Below are 22,276 nucleotides of genomic sequence, written 5' to 3'. Positions count from 1 at the left end.
CATCAATGGTGCAGGAATCAAGCGTTAGGTCATTCATTACTGATGTTTCTTTTCATCATTATTGGGCTAGTTTCTGTTTTATTTACCTATTTAGGATCAATGTTAGAAAATAAATATAGATTTAATCAAATTTTCAAAGGAGAAGATAATAAGGAGGTTCAATTTATGTTTGGAGTGAATTAGATTTGTTATGCCTTTATCTGCTGTGTATTTTGTTAATGGTAATTAACATGTAGGCCTACAGGCCTGCCTACATGTAATTCAACTTCTGGGAGTCCACATTCAGCAATACATGTAGTTTACCATTTTGAGCTGGGAAGAATCTTAAAAAATTAAGTTGATTTCATCTACTTGCTGGTTTCTTGATGACTTGTAATGTGCATGCATGCAATCTTGAGAAGCTCTGTTTTAGTTGATGATTAACACGATTCTTTGGGCTAATTACCCTTTTATTGATACTTTGATATGATATCTGTCAGATGTACCGAAATACCTGGGCATATTTACAATGGTGCTGTGATGATGACTGACTGAGCTAGGGTTATATGAAGCATGTATTACAGCATGATTAGACTAATTGCTAACTCACAAATATTATTTACATGTAGGATCTTTTTGGTAGTAAATTTATATACATGTATATATGCAAATAGGATCTTTTTGAACTTCTGTTATTAAATCGCTTTCTGCCTTAGATGTTGACATCGGGTCATTGAACTTTGAATAGGTACCAATTGAATTGCCAAGCTATTGTATACTGTATGATCAAATTATACAGATATGTATTTGGTACATATTTTTTTCAGGTCATCATTATCAATGTCAGATATGTGCTTTGATGTTCATATACATGTAGGTGGGTAGAGAGTATGTAGAATTATTGGGGAATGCATGCATATGTAACTAAAGAAAGCTTTTAACACAATCTGTACTGTACTCACAATGACAGGTATTTTTTTTCATTTCATTTTTTTTGGGGGGGGGGTAAACTTTAGACTTTCCAGAACAATTTTATGTAGGTTTAGTAAAGGATAGGTGGGCGAGCCTTGAAGTGCCCCCAGCCCCAAGATCAATGAAACTATTGTTGGAAACAATAAATTTACAAGATCTGTTATTGTATTTGTATCCTTTGCAGGCAGCCCCATTTTTCTTCATCTCTGTGATGATTGAAGAGATTTATCTGAGATATCATGATGGTGGTAAAGAAGATAGATTTGCAGACAGCATTACCTCCATAATCGCTGGCATGTTTATGATCGTTACAGGGTAAGTTTTCACACGTGCTAATGAAAACTGAATAATATAGTAGTGATAGGTAGATTGCCTCTTTGTCTACACACACTTCCTCTTGGTGTCACTTCATATTTCTGATTTTATTATCATACTTAGTTAGACAACACATTAAACAGACAAAGATTTTAAAAGCTGGGATTGCTAGCTTTCCATATTTGTGACTGACCGATTATTGTATTAAACCACAATGTATACCTACATGTAGGTTTAGCAAAGGATGTTATCCAAAGGGGTGGGAGGTTTGAAAGTAAAAAGTCAGCGAGTGGCGCGGTTGAAAAATTTTGCACGGCGATTTTATCGTGAAAATTGTAGTAGAGGGGGGGTGGAATCCGCCCCCCCCCCCCCCCGGTCTTTTAGGTTTAAGAGATTTTTACTTTAAGTGCTTACAAATGTGTTGTGTAACCATCCTACATTTGCAAGATACAGTACAAGATATATTGGTCCATGAATGTAGGCATAACAGAAATGTTACTGTCATGTAAGAGACAGAAAGTACAATATAACTTCACAACATAAAACTGTACTAAGCAAAATAACTTTGTGCAATCTGTACCAATTCAAATTCATAATTCAAAGGCAAGATGAATGTTTGCTGCTAAATTTACGGACCCATTTAATTCCATTAATTCCCTTTACAGATACTTGACTTTTCAAACTTGCTGTTCAGTTTCAGTTCCATTATGCCTATACCTCTTTATTGCATTTATTCTCAGGTTATTTTCCAAGGCCATGGAGCTTGGTATCTATGTGTATGTCTTTGATCGTTTCTGCATCTATGAGCTTCCATGGGATAGTGCTTGGACGTGGATCTTCAGTTTTCTTGGGATTGATCTTGGATATTACTGGCTTCATCGAATGTTACATGGTATGCTTTTCTCATTTTTACAAGGGTTTTGTTTCTAGAAGCTATGATACTGATTTTATTGATCTTTTAGCTCTGTATCAAATCTATGATGGATTTTCTTTTCAAGCCCAAGTTGTCAATTAATGCCAACTCATGAGTTCATGAAAGTCAGAACATTTACCATTCTGAAGGCATGTGGAGTTGTATGATTTGTAAGTATATGACTTCATACTAGGGCATGAGTTCATATCTTCCAATCCCTTATCACAACCATGAGGGGTGTGTAAAAAAGTATTTGAATTACATGTACACACTTTTTGAACCTGTGTAAAATATATGATTGATTCCAGGAAAATTTATTTTACCATTAATGTAATTGTATTAACCCTATCTAGGCCGGGGGGGGCCTCGGAGGCCCCCCCTCAACGAATCGCGCGATATTTTCGCCGTGCGAAATTTTTTTACCGCGCCGCTCGCTGACTTTTTACTTTCAAGTCTTGCGCAACTTTTGAGACCAATTTTGCGTCACCCGGGTACGTGGTTCCAAAATTACGCAACATTATGTAAGTGCATGTCAGACCGAAAATTGCTCAAAAACGTGATTTCGTGTACAAAGTCAATGCAAATTGTGTTTTCAACCAAAATTCATAAATGTATGATTATTTTTAGTTTTGCTAGTCTGAATGTATTAATTTTTTGCTTTTTATGATCACAGAAGAGTCCCCGGCCATAGGAACTCCCAAAATACCCAGGCCTAGATAGGGTTAATCCAAGGTACTTTTTATTTTGTCAATTTTTGGGTGATCAGTTTTTTTTTCCTTTTATAGAAGTGAATATAATGTGGGCAGCGCATCAAGTTCACCATAGCTCAGAAGAATACAACCTATCAACCGCTCTCAGGCAATCAATATTACAAAGATGCTTCAGCTGGGTGAGTCAAATCATCCCATTAGTAAACATTTACTGATATTTGCATGATTGTTTTTGAATGACTGACCTGAAGTATAGTTATATACATAATTACATACCAAAGATGTAAATTTCACAGGACTTGAAGTGGGATTTGGGAAGGGCACTTGGGAGGTAGGCCAGGCAGCAGAGGGTTCAATGGCCAGACAGTTGAGTTGGGAATCAATGGGTGTGAAATGAATTATTTAAGATCACATTAATGAGAAAAGGGCACCATGGCCAAATGAAAAGGAGCATGTTTTTAGTTGCCTGAAGCTATGTCTTCAGGTGGTCTTCTGCTATTTTGAGACTTTCAGCGTGTAGCTATATGAACTGATTCACTGGTAAACAGTTAAGATAATTGGTCTTGTTATTCCAGGGAGATGTTTCATAAAGCTGAATCCATGACTCTATGAACTATGGATGAATGTTCTAGCACTTTAATAACAAGATGCTGTTAATTGACAACTTGTGATTGAATTCCCACTAACCCTAATCAAATTTTGGCATATTAAGAGATCATATTTCAACTTTAGCAGATGCAACTACATTTACAATGATTGTGAATCTAATTTACCACAAGATTTTGTTCCAGTGATCTGTAAGGTCATGTATCAGGTTGTATTAGTGTGTATAATCCTACAATTGAAATACAATAAAATACATCAGTGATATTTAGTTTGTATGTTTTTTTTTCTGTGTCTCTCTTCAAAAGTACTTATAACCATTATATAGTACCTGATAAACTCAATTTTTACATTAATATTATAGGAAGTGTTGTGATTTTTTCCTTTCATTGCACCTTGAGTACTTCGCAGATTGCAGATTCTTTTTCTTAATAATACGTCATTATTTGTTTTCAGATGTTCTACATTCCATTGGCTTTTGTTCTGCCTCCTTCTTCAATGTTTGTGCATATGCAATTCAACACATTGTATCAGTTTTGGATACATACAGAGGTATGAGTTTTTAAGAGTTAATTTGAACTCTATCAATATCACTTCACTATTACCTAATTTTTGTGTCAATGAGAAATTAGAGAACTTTGTACTTTCTGCTCAATTCCCATCTCCTTCATGAAATTAATTAGTCCTTCATTTGCATAAGTATTCTAATTACTTTTACTCATAAAAAAGATAATGATACAAAGCAATAAGCTGGGCATCAATGTATGAATAGACCAAAAGTCTAGTCAGAAATACCTGGCGCTCTGTATGAATAGACAGGAAGTCTCCAGAAATACCCAGGGTTCTATGAATAGACAGGAAGTCTATTCACTACCCTGGGTTATTTATGAATACACCCTGTATGAATTACCCAGGGTAAATTTCGTAGGAGTATACCTGATTGTTGGTTTACTCTGTATTGGAATTGCCAGGCTCAGTGTTACCATCAAGACATGACTGGTTTCTAATGAAATCTCATGAATACATCTTTTCAGTGAACTAACTCAGAAAATAAGCCTTCATTATTTATACAGTATTAGATACAAGAACTGTGAAATGCCCTTCTAAACAAGAATTGGTATACTGATTATTGATTTGAGAGTGGCTGAAATAAGATTTATATATAAACTATTTTTGTGCTTAAATTCCAGCTTTCACATTTTTTGATTCAATGATATTCTTGTAATTGATATTACATCCTACATTAAATAAATCATGTATGCTGATTGGTCTAAATTGCATCATGTGACCAATCATATTTTCACTAGTTTGCGATAAAGTTGAAAATGAAATGCCCACTGATGAAAATTTACTATTTATGATGTCAATACTACTTAATGTCACTGATGGAATAGTGCATGCACTATTCCATCATTGACGTCATAGATCTTGATCTCTTTGGTGCACCGGTCAGCGAGGTGACTCTACTGGGCAAGTCCAGTGAAGGGATGGGGCAGGCACAAATATGCATTCTGCTGAGTGCGTGGCTTCAGGAAAAGTGGATCAGTCAGTGCAGCGCATTATCTACATTTTGGTTAAGATTTTAAAAAGATGAAGTACGTACATGTGCAAGAGCTAGATTATCAAAATATATTGTTATTACTTGTTACATGTAGGATATAAAATAAATATACCAGGCATTTATTTCGAAAGTATAGAGGGAATTATTCATTCGCGGTTGTACTGGCAAAATAACTATTTTCCCTCAGGGCTTTGCCCCTCGGAAAAAAATAGAAATGCCAGTCCAACCTTGGAAGAATAATACTTACTCAAAGCCTGGTGTATTTGTATATTACTTGTGGGAAGAATATATGTTCATGATAACCTTGTCCATCTTATGTAATCCACCAGGGCATGTATTATATATAACCATTGATTACATGTATTATTGGTGAATAAACATATGAACAATAATTGACAACTGGCTGAATAATGTTTTAGAAATATTAGCATAAACAGTACAATTTTTGTTAGTATTGTAATTGTAATAAATGTAAGTTATTAATGACATTTATTTAACTCTATTTATTTTTTCATGTCATTAGCTTATCAAGAGTCTTGGACCATTGGAATACATTCTAAACACACCTAGTCATCATCGCGTTCACCATGGTAAGAAATAAGGTTCAAGTTTATTTAAACCAATCAAAACATGAAACATTACATAGTTTAACAAGAAATGAGAATACATGATAGGTTTGGGACCACATAGAAGCAGAGCTTGTGAGAGGGGCCCCTTATACAGAACATTAATAGTAGAATTCTGCTTGATTTGTATTGCTGAGATTATATTATCTATACTGGCTTGTTAGCGATCTTATAAACTAATTACAAAATCTATATTTCTTGATACTTTATATTCAAGATGAATGTCTTTGTATGGATTAAAGAGATCAGAATGTTATGTGTCCATGAAGAAGACACTTTGTCGAATACAAGTTTGGAAGTGTCCTGGGTGGCTAAAAAGCACACTTGAATTTCCAGTTGCGTGTGATGTATAACCCATCACAGCAATGGTCAGGTCATACACATAGGAATTGCACTACTGCATAGTCATCAATGGGTGATTTCAAGTACGGTGTTGAAATCTGGTGTTGGTGTTGTAATCGCTCCTCTGAACCCAGCTCGGTGTTGGAGCTCGGTTCAGCAGCCTTTTCACGCTACCAACACCGAACACCGTACTTAACTCATTGAGGTTACGCGTTAGTTACCGTGTGCATGTTGGTGTTAAAGCATGACTCTAAGGCACACTTAATTCTTTGTTAAACACCTTACCGGTATAGTAGTGGATTCCCTCATCTGCAATGTTGATTTGAAAGCTTCTACTGCCTAGCATCCTTTGGCAAATCATCATTCCACTCTTTGCCACTCTCCACCTCAGTGTTAAATGGATACCCTGTGGGATGCAAAAGCCTATGCAGTATGCCTAATATTTCAGTTAGGAAAATTTTTGTTGGAATCATCCCCAGGAAGTGGAGACAGTACATACATTGCGTGCAAAGAAAGCCAGAATCTGATTGACCGGGGTAAGGATGTATCTGTAAGGCACATAGAGACATCATTCTGATGTATAGATCGCTATATAAAAGCAGAATGTGTTATATTAGCTTATCTGTTTACATTCTTTGATTTTCAGGTCGTAACAGATACTGTATTGATAAGAATTATGCTGGAACTCTGATTATCTGGGACAGAATGTTTGGTAAGTGTTCTTGTTTGTTTGTTCATTTAGGCCTCATCTTTCAAAGAGTTATGATAAATCCAATCAATCACATCTTTTCAATTCGATTAACTTCAATTTATTTATTTTCCTCTTTCAATCTTTTCATATTCAATTTATATATGTACACAACATATAACATTTTAATAAATTTTTACAATAAAATAACATCATGAAATCAAAAAGGAAGGATTCTGACGAAAAAGTAGAGCTTGAAAGCCAAAGGCCCCCATTTTCTAAGAACATTATGTAGATTATAGTAGAAATTTAAATTAAAATGAAATAAATCAATAAATGAAGTAACTAAAATAACTCTATGGTAAGTTAGCAACCCCAGCATCTAGAATGCATATGTTCATTCAAGTGTGTTTTAAATGTGATGTAAATGACTCATGCACTTATTATTGTCTTGACAAATCAGTGGACTCTTCTTTTCTTTTTCCATTGGAACATTGCATCCATTTCCTTTACGAAATTGATTGATTTCTGTACTTGAGATTGATGATGGGTGCAACAAACCTTATAGCTAAAGAAAACTTGAATTTGTCAGAAATGTGAGAAACTACAAAAATATAACTTTCTTTGGATCTGATAGAGTAGTTGCATATTTGAGATGCAAGGTTGTATTACTCCACTTGCAGTCCAAAACCATCATATTTCATGTAGGTGTATATGCATTGATGAATTACATTTTTATACAAATTTCAGAAAATGTATTTTCATCAAATTATTCTTAAAACCATTGTCCTGTCTGTTTGTGTTTTTTTTTTCAATCTGTTGTTGACAAGATTGGGCATCTGTTGTGTTTCTAGTATTGTATTCTTTCATAGTGGTCATTACAGGTTGTTGATTTAAAGTTTTATTGCTAAAAGATTTTTTTAGACAAACTTGGTGGGGTTTTTTTTTTTTGTTGTTGTAGGGACATTTGAAGCAGAAGATGACAAAGTAGCATATGGATTGGTCCATCCTCTTACAACATACAATCCCATCTCTGTTCAGGTATGCTGGCAAAACAATCAATAGCTCCACTTCACAAAGAGAAGCTAAACATGAAATAGATGTATGATGTTGTTTAATCCCATGGGCTAAAATTGGCTTATCTTTTTAAATTCAGCCATATAAATCTATAATTGCCACACTCAACTCAGGTGAACTATGCAAGAGACAGTCCTGCTAAAGAAGTGTGAAGATTTTGGAGCACTCAAATCTGATATGTGTTGTAAAAGATCCTTTTACAATTAATATTAAAAAAAAAAAAGAAACTACCCAACTTAAGGAATATTAACTGTGTGGGAGCAATATTGAGATGAATCATACAAACTATGAGAACAAAATTTTAAAAAGGTAGATTTTTTTTTGTGTGTGAATCCATTCAATTTTAAATCCAACAGCAAAAGAGCCTGCAGTTAGTGAATAATATGTGTTATCTTGTCTGTCTTACATGACACTTTTTGTCATATTTTATCAATTTCATTTGAAATGATCTGCCTGTCAAAGAATTAAAAAACAATAATAATTATGTGATATAATTTCATAAGTTGTCATTCTATCAGAAAATTGACAATTATTATTTTCCTTGCACATTAGCTTTATTCTCATACACATCATTTCTACCTGCTCCTGTTAAAATATTGTTTTCAGTCATCTCAAACCATTACAAAATGGGAAATTTATAGTACTTGCCATATCAAGCAATTTCTCATTCTTTGATGAATTTTGGCAAACCTTCCGCTGATATTTTTCTCCACTATCTCTGCTGTTATGTCACAGTGAATTTCCCCTTCAAGCATTCAATTACATACTACCTTGATATTATGGTTAGGTTTCAGTCATTTAAACATTTGATCTTGTGATATTTATTTGTAGTTTTGTCATCTCCAGTGGATGTGGAGTGTGTTTTGGTCTACCCCTGGACTGATGAATAAGATCTATGTAATCATCAAAGGACCAGGATGGGAACCAGGAAAACCAAGGACTGGACTCATCGAAGATATACCAGATGTAAGATCCCATGAAAATTATTTATGATACATTAAAGATTAGTCAGGATTATCAAGAATCAATATAAAATGAAAAAAAAAAAAAATATATATATATATCATAAAATATTTAGTGAAAGAAATTAAAATGAGAGAATAATAGATGCATAGCTTCACTCAAGGTCCCTCAGAGTTGTCATCGATTCTGAATCAAAGGTTGACAAAATGCCTCCGCCGGGAATCGAGCCTTGGTCCCTGGCTCTGAACGCCAATGCCTAACCACTAGACCACAGAGGCAGGCCAGCAGTGAGGCGAGACCGAGTTCTACTAACGAGCAGGCAAATTTCCAACCCTTTCATTGATTCTTTGTGTCTTATATATCATATGATATTTCATGTACTTGTAGAATTTCCAAAAGTTAGGTCATGTCTGGAAATTCATATAAAAAAGATTAAATTGGGGGAAACTTCAAAACTTGTAAATTTGTAAATAAAAAAAAAAGTAAATTGATAATGTATGGGCACCTTTTGTTCTCCATATTTTGTGTCACCATAAATTTCATGTACTGATAATCATGTGATTTTTTATCAGGTTGGGAAGTGGTCAGGAGTATAATTTGACAGTTAGTATAATGTTACCACCACTATAGAATACATTCTGTATGTGTTAATATTCTTTGCTATTACTAAATGAAAAAATTGATAGAAATAAAAGTGTGTGTAAACATCTAAATCATTTTTGTCTCACCTGCGAAGCAAAGTGAGACTATAGGCGCCGCTTTTTCCGACGACGGCGGCAGCATCAACATCAAATCTTAACCTGAGGTTAAGTTTTTGAAATGACGTCATAACTTAGAAAGTATATGGACCTAGTTAATAAAACTTGGCCATAAGGTTAATCAAGTATTACTGAATATCCCATTAGAGTTTCATGTCACATGACCAAGGTCAAAGGTCATTTAGGGTCAATGAACTTAGACCATGTTGGAGGAATCAACATCGAAATCTTAACCTGAGGTTAAGTTTTTGAAATGTCATCATAACTTAGAAATATATGGACCTAGTTCATGAAACTTGGACATAAGGTTAATCAAGTATCACTGAACATCCTGCATGAGTTTCACATCACATGACCAAGGTCAAAGGTCATTTAGGGTCAATGAACTTTGGCCGAATTGGGTATATCTGTTGAATTCCCATCATAACTTTGAAAGTTTATGGATCTGATTCATGAAACTTGGACATAATAGTAATCAAGCATCACTGAACATCCTGTGCGCGTTTCAGGTCACATGTCAAAGGTCAATGAACTTTGGCCGAATTGGGTGTATCTGTTGAATTACCATCATAACTTTGAAAGTTTATGGATCTGATTCATGAAACTTGTACATAAGAGTAATCAAGTATCACTGAACATCCTGTTCGAGTTTCAGGTCACATAATCAAGGTCAAAGGTCATGTAAGGTCAATGAACTTTGGCCATGTTGGGGTTTTTGTTGAATAACCATCATATCTCTGTAAGTTTATTGGTCTAGTTCATAAAAAGTGGACATAAGAGTAACCATGTATCACTGAACATCTTGTGCGAGTTAGAGTAGTATTCAAAGTCAGCACTGCTGCTATATTGAACCGCGTGATGCAGGTGAGACGGCCAGAGGCATTCCACTTGTTTTTTTATGAATCGAGAACAGAAAAGAAATAGGAAGACAATGACAGCAACCTGCTAATGTCTACTACATGATACATATCTGCATTTCATGAATTGAACTAATGCTAAATTATACTATCACTGAATTTTCACCCAATTAATGTGAAATCTTTTGTTTTGTTTTTAGATTTTTGTCTCACCTGCATAGCAGAGTGAGACTATAGGCGCCGCTTTTCCGATGGCGGCGGGGGCATCAACACCAAATCTTAACCAAAGGTTAGGTTTTTGAAATGACAGCATAATTTAGAAAGTATATGGACCTAGTTCATGAAACTTGGCCATGAGTTACACGTCACATGACCAAGGTCAAAGGTCATTTAGGGTCAATGAACTTTGGCCAAATGGGAGTATTTGTTGAACCACCATCATATCTCTGTAAGTGTATTGGTCTAGTTCATAAAATGTGGACATGAGAGTAACCAAGTATCGCTGAACATCTTGTGCGAGTTTCAGGTCACATGACCAAAGTCAAAGGTCATTTAAGTTCATTTAACTTTGGCCATTTTAGAGGTAATTATTAGATTGCTGTCATAACTTTCAAAGTTTATAGATATAGTGTATAAAATGTGGATATAGGGGTAATCAAATATCACTGACAAGTTTTAGGTCACATGATCAAGGTAAAATGTCAATGAACGTGGTATTGTATCATTATATGAATGGTGTTTTTTGTGAATAATTATTTTATAGTAGTTTTCAAAGTCAGCACTGCTGCTAAATTGAATCGCGTGATGCAGGTGAGATCGCCAGAGGCATTCCACTTGTTTCTTATTTCATTTGTACTTATTCTTGCATATTTTACCCTTTAATTTTATTTTGCGAAATTGGAAAGCAAGAATTTATACTTAAACAAGTTATAATTTCATTTCTTTATATTTAATTTGTGTAATTTTCTTCTTGTTTCTCTCCCTTTATTCCTTCAACCCTTTACCCCAACTTCTTGCCTTTCTTTCTTTATCTCACCATTCACATCTTTTCCTTTTTCTTTCCTGTTCTTTTTCCATCTTTTCTTCTCTTTTTTTGTCCATTTCAACTCCTTTTCTTTCTTTTTTATTCTTTGAACTTTTCTTAGGTGTGTGGACCTGAGCCAAATAAATACAGGACTGTGATTCCAGGATGGCTAAAGGCATATATCATGATTCATTTTGTCATCAACCTTATTATTTATCAAATCTATTTGGAGAAAGCCAAGGTACACACATATCAATTTATAATTGTCTACATGATTTACTGTTTTATGTTGAAAAGTTAAATCCACCCAATGGCAAGTTGATTCTAGTAAATGGATAAAAATCAAACCATGTAACACTTCAAATTTTATCAAAATTGGATGTTCATTTAGACATATCAATTTGTTATTAATTTCACAAAACAAGTAGATCCACAAGGGACAATGTAAATGTGAGATTTAAAGATGTTATGCACTAATTCTTTGTGTATTCTATTATATATAGTATGAAATATTTATATTTTAGATTTGATAATTTGCTTTTCATGGCACCTTTGTCAGTTAGCATAATGGCCATTTGTCTACAAAGCAACCAAATTGTGTTTTACATTTCAGGAGAAAATTTTCAATATTTATGCAATGACATACAAAAGAAAGAGTGATTTACTTCAATAACTCCATACATCTACTTGATTTGCTAGTTCAGCCCTCTGGACTGCCATACCCGAATAGAACTCCCAAGGATTTAAAAAGCGCGAGCGCGCCCTCTCCCGTTCAGGCTTACTACCCATGATCACCGCGCAATTAGCGTCCATCTTCCTCTTTTGCTTTCGGCAAGCCACCTGTCAAGACGTGCTCAGATAAGTCTCCTAAGAGCTCAAATCTTTTTGAGCTTTGGTATATTATTTTCGCTTATCTGTGGTGCATTCTCCCTTTTAATTTCAATCTTTCCATTTGTGTGTAAGATTGTGTTCAGAATTTACACTTGGCGTGACTTTTTAGACGTGTTTTTGTGACACTTAAATTGTTTTTCTAACGTTTGAGTTCTCGTCGCGCCGCATCGCTAGCGCGTTCGCGAGGCACCGGGCTTGGCCTGCCTACGTGGCAGCAAGCCTTCACCACCTGTCATGGTTATTGTTCTTCACGTTCAAAGCGTGGTGGCTTTTGGTGCCGTTTTTGAATTAAATTCTAGACAGCCTCTACACTTTGTTGTCGAGGGTGTTATTGTTATTTCTTTTTGCAGGTTGGGATCTTCAACTCTGTTCCTTCCTTGCTTTCTGGAATTGATTTATTAAGATTTTCGATTGATTATTGATTGATCAATTCTTCAATTCTCTTTCCTTTCTGTTCTGAATAAATTTCTTAATTGATATTTTATTCACAGGCGGATCTTAAAGCTCAATTCCTTTTTCCTTTTGTTCTGAATAAATTTCTTGATTGATATTTTATTCACAGGCGGATCTTAAAGCTCAATTCCTTTTCCTTCTGTTCTGAATAAATTTCTTGATTGATATTTTATTCACAGGCGCATCCTAAAGCTCAATTCCTTTTCCTTTCTGTTCTGAATAAAATTCTTGATTAATATTTTATTCACAGACGCTTCGGGGATTGTTTAATTCGGCTTACGCAATTATACCTGATGATTGTTTGGTTATTCAATCCCCCCTAAAAAAAAAAAAAAAAAAAAAAAAATTTTTTTGTTCTTTACAGGTGGGGTCTCCTTCCTGTTAGAAATTTTTTTGACCTGTCCCGGAATTGTTTTCTTCGTTCAATTCCCTCTTCCCTCCTAGTCTTATATATTTTTTTATTTCGACAGGCGGGCTCTACGATTCCCTTTGAGGATTTACTGTGTCGTTCTTCCTCTTGGAATCGTTACTAGAGACGTTCCTCCTTCCTCCTGTTCTGAATTTCTTTACCTTTCCACAGGAGGTTACTTTTTTTTCCTCTTGGAAATTATCGTAAAATTTCTCTTATCTGGAATTATTTGTCTCTCAATCCCTTTTCTTCCTGCTCTGAAATGCTTGTTTTTGTGTTTCTTCGCAGGTGGAAACTTCGTTCTCTTCTGAACTTGCATTCATTTTTGAATTTTTGTTTCGAATTTTTCCTTCGGGCACAAAAAAGAGAATATAGTAGGGGAACCTTGTAGGAGTTTCTTTTTTCAAAGTCTCCGACCTCCTTTTTATTTTCTTACAGGCAGATACCTAAACTATTCTTAGGTTCTTCTTCCTCCCTACCCCTCCCCTCTTGTTTTGTTCTGTTTGCTCAAACAAACTCCTTTTAGGAGGAGGGAAAGACCACTCCGGTCTCCACTTTTAATCTAAGCGAGATCTTTGTAAAAAAAAAAAGAAAAAGAAAAATTCTTGTTTTTCCTTTTTCAGGGTAGAGAGAGGTATCTTTGAATGGGACTAACACAGCCCCAGAGGACCTGGTGCCCTCCACGGGGACCGTCCCGATTGCAAGTTACAGAAGTCGGCCGCCTCCAGGCGAGCAGGAGGGACGCCGCGGTGAGCGCCCAGCGGCGGTGAGTATGAGGGTGCGTCGATCAGCATTCCGAATTTGCGGTCGGATGCTAAGAGAAGGAAGGCCGAGACTGTGGTGCCACGGTCTCGGACAAAGGAAAAAGTGGTAGCCAAGGCTTCCAAGCCTAAACTAGGTCCTGCCGCCGCAGCACCCATAGGGCTATGCGACCCACCGGCTACCGGGTCACCAGAAGTCCGGAGGGAGAGTGCGGTTCTCTCCCCCCGGCACAGGTCAGGATCTCTGCCGTATAAGTCGTCCTCCGTTGACAGCATCGGGAGAGATCGCCCAGCCCCTGACCGCGAGAGGCGTCACACAGACTGTAACCACAATCTGATCGTGACCACAATCTGACCCCGTCAGATTCGGGTGAAGTTTCGTTGTTGGCGGCCGCCCTGCCAGGGGCGGCAAATCGTAAGAGATCACCCGTGCCTCTTGTGCCTTCTTCTGCTCCGGCCACGCCGGCGGAGCCCGCAAAATAAGAAGAAGAAGAGGTCGAAGGAGAGGTCGGCCAGCCCTGTTGCCATGGGCATTCCTCCTTCAGACCCTCTTATCGGTGGCCAGATGTTACAGTCATACATGTTATGCTGCTATATTCTGCTACCGCGAGAGGCGTCACACATCGGGCTGTGACCACAATCTGACCCCGTCAGATTCGGGTGAAGTTTCATTGTCGGCGGCCGCCCTGCCAGGGGCGGCAAATCGTAAGAAATCACCCGTGCCTCTCATGCCTTCTTCTGCCCCGGCCACGCCGGCGGAGCCCGCAGAAAGAGAAGAAGAAGAGGTCGAAGGAGAGGTTGGCCAGCCCTGCTGCCATGGGCGTTCCTCCTTCAGACCCTTGTGTCGGTGGTCAGATGTTACAGCTATTCATGCTGCTACATTCTGCTACCGCGAGAGGCGTCACACATCAGACTGTGACCACAATCTGACCCCGTCAGATTCGGGTGAAGTTTCGTTGTTGACGGCCGCCCTGCCAGGGGCGGCAAATCGTAAGAAATCACCCGTGCCTCTTGTGCCTTCTTCTGCCCCGGCCACACCGGCGGAGGCCGCGAAGAAGAAGAGGTCGAAGGTGAGGTCGGCCAGCCCTGTTGCCATGGGCGTCCCTCCTTCAGACCCTTGTGTCGGTGGTCAGATGTTACAGCTATTCATGCTGCTACATTCTGCTTTCGAGTAGTGCGGGTTCACCCCACCCTCGACGTCTACTCACCCCGCTGATGCCCCTGAGCATCAAGCGAGACAAGTGGGCAATAACCACCAGACACCCGGGAAATCCTCGAGCGATTCTGTTAAATCGCCAGCCAGTGCACCGACTAACCGGGTGCCCCAAGATTGCGTGTGCTTTCCAGCATTTTCGTCGATCTCAGAGCACGTGTCCCAGCCGACACGCGGGGCCACCCCGGCGCTTACTGGACAACCCCCGGTTCAGTCCATAGAGCGAGACTCCCTTTACGAGGACAACCCCTATCCCGCGGTCGACTTTTCAGTAAGCGCTCAGGCGCTGCTTGACAAGTATCTACCTCACATCTACCCTCCGAGCGGGGGTATTGATGAAGCAAGGGAGTCCATATTTTCTCGCCCCGCCTCTTCAGGCGCTCCGAGCTCAATCGGCCGAATTGGGGGTCTCGGAGAGTGTCGGGGTCGCTCTAGACGAGGCGGCTCCTACGACGAGGAAGCCGCCAGCTCCGTGGGTGTAAACCCACCCCCGCTCTGCTGCTGCCCGGAAGCGCCAGGCTCCGGCGCCGCCGTCTCGAAATTTTCAAGCCTCTCGAGGCTAGCGAGAAGGCAGAGGCAGGGGGGGGGGGGCGATTATTATGCAGGTACTCCCGAATTCGCCCTCTACGTCAAGCTCACATACGGCGACGACTCCTTCAGCGGTAACTCTCTCCATTCTTCCCCCTAAGCGGGCCCGTAGATTGGAGGTATGAATCTCTTACATACCGCATGCCGCACTTCTCTCGTGAGAATGTTTGGCTGCTTTGAGAGGACAACCTATCACGTCCGCGGACCGTCCGCCCAGGCGACGGGACCGTCGCTTTTCTGGCCTGAACCTCACTTTCTATTCGAAAGTAAGGGTGCCCTGTCTTACTTAGCTCCTACCCTTGCAACGCCAGAGTCAGGGCTAGTACAGACACCCGTTCTCCAGCGATCGCCGCTGAAGAGAGGGCGACTCTGATATGAGCACCATCACCGCTCAGCGGTATGTCTCACTATCTCATAGCTCTCCGAGCTTATGAGTATGTATATTGGATCTGAATGTCACGGCGATTAAAAGTTCTCCTGTGCTTAATAATCGCTATGCCTTCACCACCCGGTGCATTATGGTTATGTTAACCTATTTGTCTCGTATTCGGGCGGCTCGTACGAACCCTGCCCGAGCTGCCATCACCGGTCGTCCCCCCGGACACCGCCGGCAGCACCCGCACCGAATACGTGGAAGGAATCAGCTTTTCATATGCTAGATATCCCTCCTGTTGACATTCACAGCTGTTCCCCGAGTCTTTCCCGGTTGGGTAAACATCATCTCGGAGGAAAGTAACCGCCGTACATCTCATGAGATTGTTGGCTATGTACGCGCGTTCAAACTTGTTTAAAGCCCCAGGATTCTCTGTCGGCATTCTATGCCTACTTTCTGGGCACACCCACCGTACCGGGTCGGCGAGTTCACATCAAACTGTACACCGCCAGACCATCGGTCGAGCTCTAACTGTCTATCTTATAGACTGCCCTGTATGTGGGTCAATCTTGCGGGCGTCTCCGCCGCTCCCTCCTTGTGCGGAGTGGTCTACGGTGGATGTCTTTACCGTGCCCGTTAGTCGAATCGGCTTCTTTCTTAGAAATTTTTTCACGGCACACTCGAGTCGCCCCGCATGCTGCTTTCATCCTCCTTCCATGCAAGGCATGTGGCCAGGGTCACCGCACGACCGAGGATGATGTAACAGTGGATGGATGTATGCTTATGCCTTCCTAACCACGATCACTACGACCCGCCTTCTCTCGGGCCGACTGTGGATGAGCCTCTCCATGTAAGTGATTTACTTCACTGGAGTTCTTCTTTTAGAAATTTAGATTCTCATCCCCCGCTGCTTAGGGCGTCATTTTTGCCGCCCCCCCGCAGCTTTTTGGAGCTCCTTATCTTACCGATATCGGACTGTTCCACGCTGCCGCAACCGGCGCCGGCGGTGCTCGCTCTTACGATCACCTGAGAAACAGGCCTTGTGACTGTTTTCATAAACAACTGGTTCTCACCGCAGACTGATGGAAATTTTGTGATTACTTCCTCAAGTCTCCTTCGCTTGTTTCTTCAAGCGAGGACTTCGACACTCTTAGCCAGTTTCCGTCCCTAACTTGATAGGACAGGGCCGTTGCTACCTCATTCGATTCCGTTGGGAATGTAACGGTTGAGGTATCATATCTGGCGATGTCTGTTCGTTTAGAGCATCTCTTGATGGTCGTTTACACGTAATATCGTGACAGATTTTTTTTCGCCAGCTCCCTCTGGCGTACACTTGCTGCTGCTAGGGATTCCCCCGCCCAGCGGACAGCCATCGCAGCCTAGCCTCACGGGCTCTCTCGGCGATGGTGGCTTGAGCCAAGCCACCTCTTCCACCGCGGGCACTGCACCCTCAGATGGGTGCTTCAATCAGTATGGGAGAAAGGGGATCCTGAGTTCTCTCTCGATCACTCGGTCTAACACACTTTTGTCGTGATGTGTACCGCGCTGTATCCCTGACACGCCCGGTTGAGCTGTTTTGACCAGACTGCTCTATTCTACATAGGCAACATGTCCGCGGCATTCCTTATTAACAGGATGGCACTCAGTCGCTTTCTCGACCCTTGTCTGCCTTACGAGTGGTTTTCTTCCTAAATCCCTACTCTCCGTCGTTCCTGGTCCCCTTCGGACCGCTAGTAACTTTTTACCACAGCTCTCTATCAGAATTCTGCAGATTTCTGCCCTCACGCATTTGAGACAGATATCGAATTCTGGGCGCTTTCTCCCACGCGGAGGCTTCCCCTACAGAAATTTCCAAGCTTGCGGGAAGCGTGCGACTAGCTTGCGCAAGCTTGCGGCATGCTAGTAACTAGCATGCGGTTAGCTTAATAAGCGTGTGATATGCGTGCAGAGTAATAGTTAAGCGATCTTTTAGCGAGCAGGGACTGTTCGCTAGCATGCACTCGCTTATTAAGCGAGTGCCCTGCTAGTCGCATGCTAGCTACTAGCAAGCGGCACGCTTAAATTTCGGTAGGGGTTCTGAGATATCTCGCCTTCTCAGATTGGTCGATTGATCACTTACTGAGCCTTAAAAGCTTCAGTTTTCCGATCACGATTCTTGTTGAAATTTTCAACAAATTTCAATTCTTACGCTCTAGTCAGCAGGTGATGTTGTTCTCCTGACACTAGGCCGAGGGCCCATGATACTTAGTATTCCTGAGTATACAGGGCATTCCTCTCGAGGACATTTTTGAGGGCCGCCTTTTGGCGCTCAACTAACTCCTTCACTTCTTTCTACTTGAAGGACATTCCGTCCAGCGAGGCGAGATTTGCTGCTTCGGCGCTTAAAGCAGCTGCGGCTTTTTCCCCCTCTCCCTAAATTTCGTTGTTTTTGTTTTTTCTTTTAAATTTTCTTAGGCTTACAATTGAAAACATGCCTCCCTACGGTTTGAGTCCGTGCTGGTCTAGCAAATCAAGTAGATGTATGGAGTTATTGAAGTAAATTATGAAAATACTTACCTGATTTTCTTATTTACGAGATAACTCATACATCTACTTGATACCCTCCCACCGACCCTCCGCCTTGCGTAGCAACATGTTTCAACGTATGGGCTTGCGAAAGGTGAGGAAGATGGACGCTAATTGCGCGATGATCATGGGTAGTAAGCCTGAACGGGAGAGGGCGCGCTCGCGCTTTTTAAATCCTTGGGAGTTCTATTCGGGTATGGCAGTCCAGAGGGCTGAACTAGCAAATCAAGTAGATGTATGAGTTATCTCGTAAATAAGAAAATCAGGTAAGTATTTTCATAATTGTGTGGAATCTTGACTCCTTCATTTTCTTACTGCCTGTTTTATGAAATGTGAAATGCGTTAAAGTTTTTCACAATACTTTAATATGTTTAAAAATCTAAAAAAAAATCTCTGCTTTTTAATTTGCTTATTTGACACAAATTTCGATGTTATGTTTGTTTATTTTTTTTTTCAGTTGTGTTAATTTGGGACAGTACGTTTATTTGGTCATTGTTTAAAAAAAGTTTGGTAGTTTGATGTATTAAATAAATTTGATCTTTTAGTGGTGGAGGCATAAATTTGACTGTGTGTGGTCAATAACCCATCTAGTTTCATTGAGTGAAGTGTTTCTGCTAATTTGGAACTATTCATGTAAAATGAGAGTAGGATTAGGATCATCTCAGTGTATTCTATATTTATGATAATTTCATGTGACTTGTCAAGTTTAATGTAAATTATGCTCACATGATTGTAACAAATAATTCCATCTGCTTAATTTTTGATATTGATTTTATTATTTATAGACACTGTCGCAGCTTCCACTTATCGTTGGTTTGCTCTACCAGATCTACACTTTCACTTGTATGGGAATGCTCTGTGACTTAAAGTAAGTAATAATTTTTAGCTATTATCAGGGTCTGTTCTTCCAAATGTTTCTTAGAAGCTTTAAATTCAGGGCCATTATACATACATAATTACAACAATGAATTCTTGTAACACATGTGCTATGCTTTGTGTACACCGAGTTTTGTTTTAATTCAGACAATAAATGGGGGGGGGGTGATTAGTTTTAGGCTTAAATTGGAAGGTTATTTGATTTTCATAAATTTAATTATAAGGGATATGACATTGTAAATGAAAATATAACTAACAAAGGCAAACATTTAAAATGTAGCTGATTCCAATTTCAGGGGAGTGGTCAATTTGGCCTTTATGAAATCTCTGTCCTGATAGAAAGATGTATGTAATGTTTCAGAAAATATTTACCATATACTTTGTTATGAAACTAACATTGTCAGTGTTTTTAGAAGTAGTACATAGAATTATTTAATATCAGATTACAAAGATTTTGCTCATGCTGATTTTTTTTTATGCAAACCTTATTGAGTTGATATGAAGAGACTGAGAAATACTGCCTTAAAATATTTAAAATGAATGACACTCTAGCATTATAAAACGGTCTTTTTGTGATTTTTACTCTGAAGACCATGGTGGAACGTCCTAGCCGAGATGGTACGATGTGCAGTGGTCTTTGCAGTGGCTTCTCTGGCAATTCATCAGGATGTCGGACCCAGTAATGCCCTTCTGTTTCTCCAGGTGACCTATGGCCTGTCTGTTATCTTCTGGTTCCTTCGTCCTGGATCTTTGGAAGACATGGAGAAACTTAAATCAAATTAAGTTATCCTATATCTTAGTTGATACAAATTCCTAATGCAATCTCCCACAAAGGACTTAGGATTCTTATATCTAAACATACTTTACTGCCATAGTTACTTTTTAGTTTTCCGATCCTTCATTCATGAAATTAATTAATTAGTGCCTCAGTAGGATTAGTCAAATACTTTTGTTTTGTGACATATTCAGATGCATTGTTGGCGATTTTTCAGTACTAGGAGGATAAAAATTACAGATTGTGACAAGATTTATTTCAATGCCTTTCTCTTTAACTCACATGCCATATCGATTCATATCTGTGATTATGTTCTCTCTAGTAGCCTGTGATTGTCTGCCCTGCTCCCATGTCTTTGACTGACGTAAACTGATCTATTAACTATTCTGCAGATCACCATTAAAACTAACCCTCTCTTCACCTATTTCGCCCCTCTGTTTTCATTGTGAGAGCAAGATTCCAGGATTTGACCCATGAATGTAACTGCTTTTGTAACATTTTACTTTGGATTCTCCTAAGAACCTCCTCATGACTAATTCAAAGGAATCTTTATCATTTTTCTGAAAAGTCATTTTCCAAATCTTTTCATTTTTTTCCTTAGATAGGGGCAAGGCCAAATTTCATTTTCCCTATTATGCAAAAGTACTAGTTAGGTGTAACAGTTCAGAAGTCTAGTCTTATTCTGTGATCATTTATGAAGTACAAAGAAAAAGTATATTTACAGTATAAAATTATTTACATATATGTACTAAAATTAGAATTGAAGGCTTGTGAATTATTGTTACTTGGCATAAAGAATGTGCTGCTATAAGTCTTTGTCCCATTTCTAATCCTGTGTCTTGCTCTATGAAGAATAATGATGAATTTTCAAATTACTTTTCCTCCTGTATGTAAGCTTGCAATATTTTGTTATGCTATGTGATTACTTGTGCAAAAATTATATGATAAATTACTGATTAAGGTATGTCAGAGTAAACAGAGGAAGATAAACAAAATGTCTGTGTGATGATAATGTCATATTGATATGAAAAAAATATATATTAAATGGACATAGTTGACCCTACTCTATTCTTTGAAGATGCATATGAAAGATTTGATATGTAACATGTATTTCTTAAAGTTGTATCCTTATAGTAACTCATTTCATCATGTACTTTTATTTACCAGAGCTCACAGTACCAATTGTCATCTCTTCATCATATGGTTTCACTATTTCACTGTTTTGTCATAGATATATTCAATACTAAAAATGTGTGTATTCTATGAGGGATAGATTAATAATGTGATTCTGAGGGATGTAATGATTTCCATCTTCTGTTAATCATGTGTATTTTGATGAGAACCATCAGCTATTTTGAAAACAAGTATATACTTGCATAAAAATGTTGGGTCATTGATAAAAGAATAGTGTTCTTGTGCAGGCTTTTGTTAGGATTGCGTACTTTGTAGAAAGGTTTATATTCCCAAGAAAATGTCACAATGCATAAAAGTAATGACTTGGCTATCTTTCGGACCACAGACCCACATCCGTGCAAGAATTGATTCAGATAGAATAACTACACAACAAAAATTATGCAAGATTGGGAGGCTGCAGGCCAACAGATGGTTGGGATGATGAATTGGAAAGTTTTTCTTAGAATGGCCCAGGTATGTCTAAAATGAAAACCAGGGTAGCAACAAAGGTAATTTTGTGACATTAAATTTATTATACGAGATCACTCATTTTTATACCCTGATAAGATCTACACAAATTAGTTGACCTTGATTTTCATATATTTTTGATGAATCAGGGAAAATATTGGTATGTGATTTTAAACCACTCTAAATTTTAATTGCATCACTCTCAAAGCACTTGATTTTATACCATTTATTGTTTACAGAAAACTTTCATCAGTTCATTGGGATGATTAATTAAATAAATGTTAGCTTCAACCACCTTTTATTTCATATGGGCGAGCTTTCATCCACTCCTGTGGAAGCCAAT

General features: G+C 38.8%; 1 protein-coding gene across 1 annotated transcript in view; it reads left to right on the top strand.

Annotated features, from left to right (window-relative positions):
- The window catches only part of LOC121411310 (alkylglycerol monooxygenase-like), a 34,686-nt gene extending 12,742 nt beyond the window's left edge, over positions 1–21,944 (top strand). The window contains exons 3-13 of the mRNA XM_041603968.1: positions 1,136–1,266; positions 2,007–2,158; positions 2,965–3,068; positions 3,949–4,044; positions 5,577–5,643; positions 6,668–6,733; positions 7,671–7,750; positions 8,618–8,752; positions 11,510–11,629; positions 19,427–19,509; positions 20,108–21,944. Coding sequence (XP_041459902.1) covers positions 1,136–1,266; positions 2,007–2,158; positions 2,965–3,068; positions 3,949–4,044; positions 5,577–5,643; positions 6,668–6,733; positions 7,671–7,750; positions 8,618–8,752; positions 11,510–11,629; positions 19,427–19,509; positions 20,108–20,300 — 1,227 coding nt within the window. The 3' untranslated portion in view covers positions 20,301–21,944. The remainder of the gene's footprint in view (positions 1–1,135; positions 1,267–2,006; positions 2,159–2,964; positions 3,069–3,948; positions 4,045–5,576; positions 5,644–6,667; positions 6,734–7,670; positions 7,751–8,617; positions 8,753–11,509; positions 11,630–19,426; positions 19,510–20,107) is intronic.
- Positions 21,945–22,276: the final 332 nt, after the last annotated feature.

Source organism: Lytechinus variegatus, chromosome 3, assembly GCF_018143015.1.
Source record: "Lytechinus variegatus isolate NC3 chromosome 3, Lvar_3.0, whole genome shotgun sequence".
Lineage (NCBI taxonomy): Eukaryota > Metazoa > Echinodermata > Echinoidea > Temnopleuroida > Toxopneustidae > Lytechinus > Lytechinus variegatus.
The sequence above is the reverse complement of the archived record's forward strand: the minus strand, read 5'-3'. Positions and strand labels throughout refer to the sequence as shown.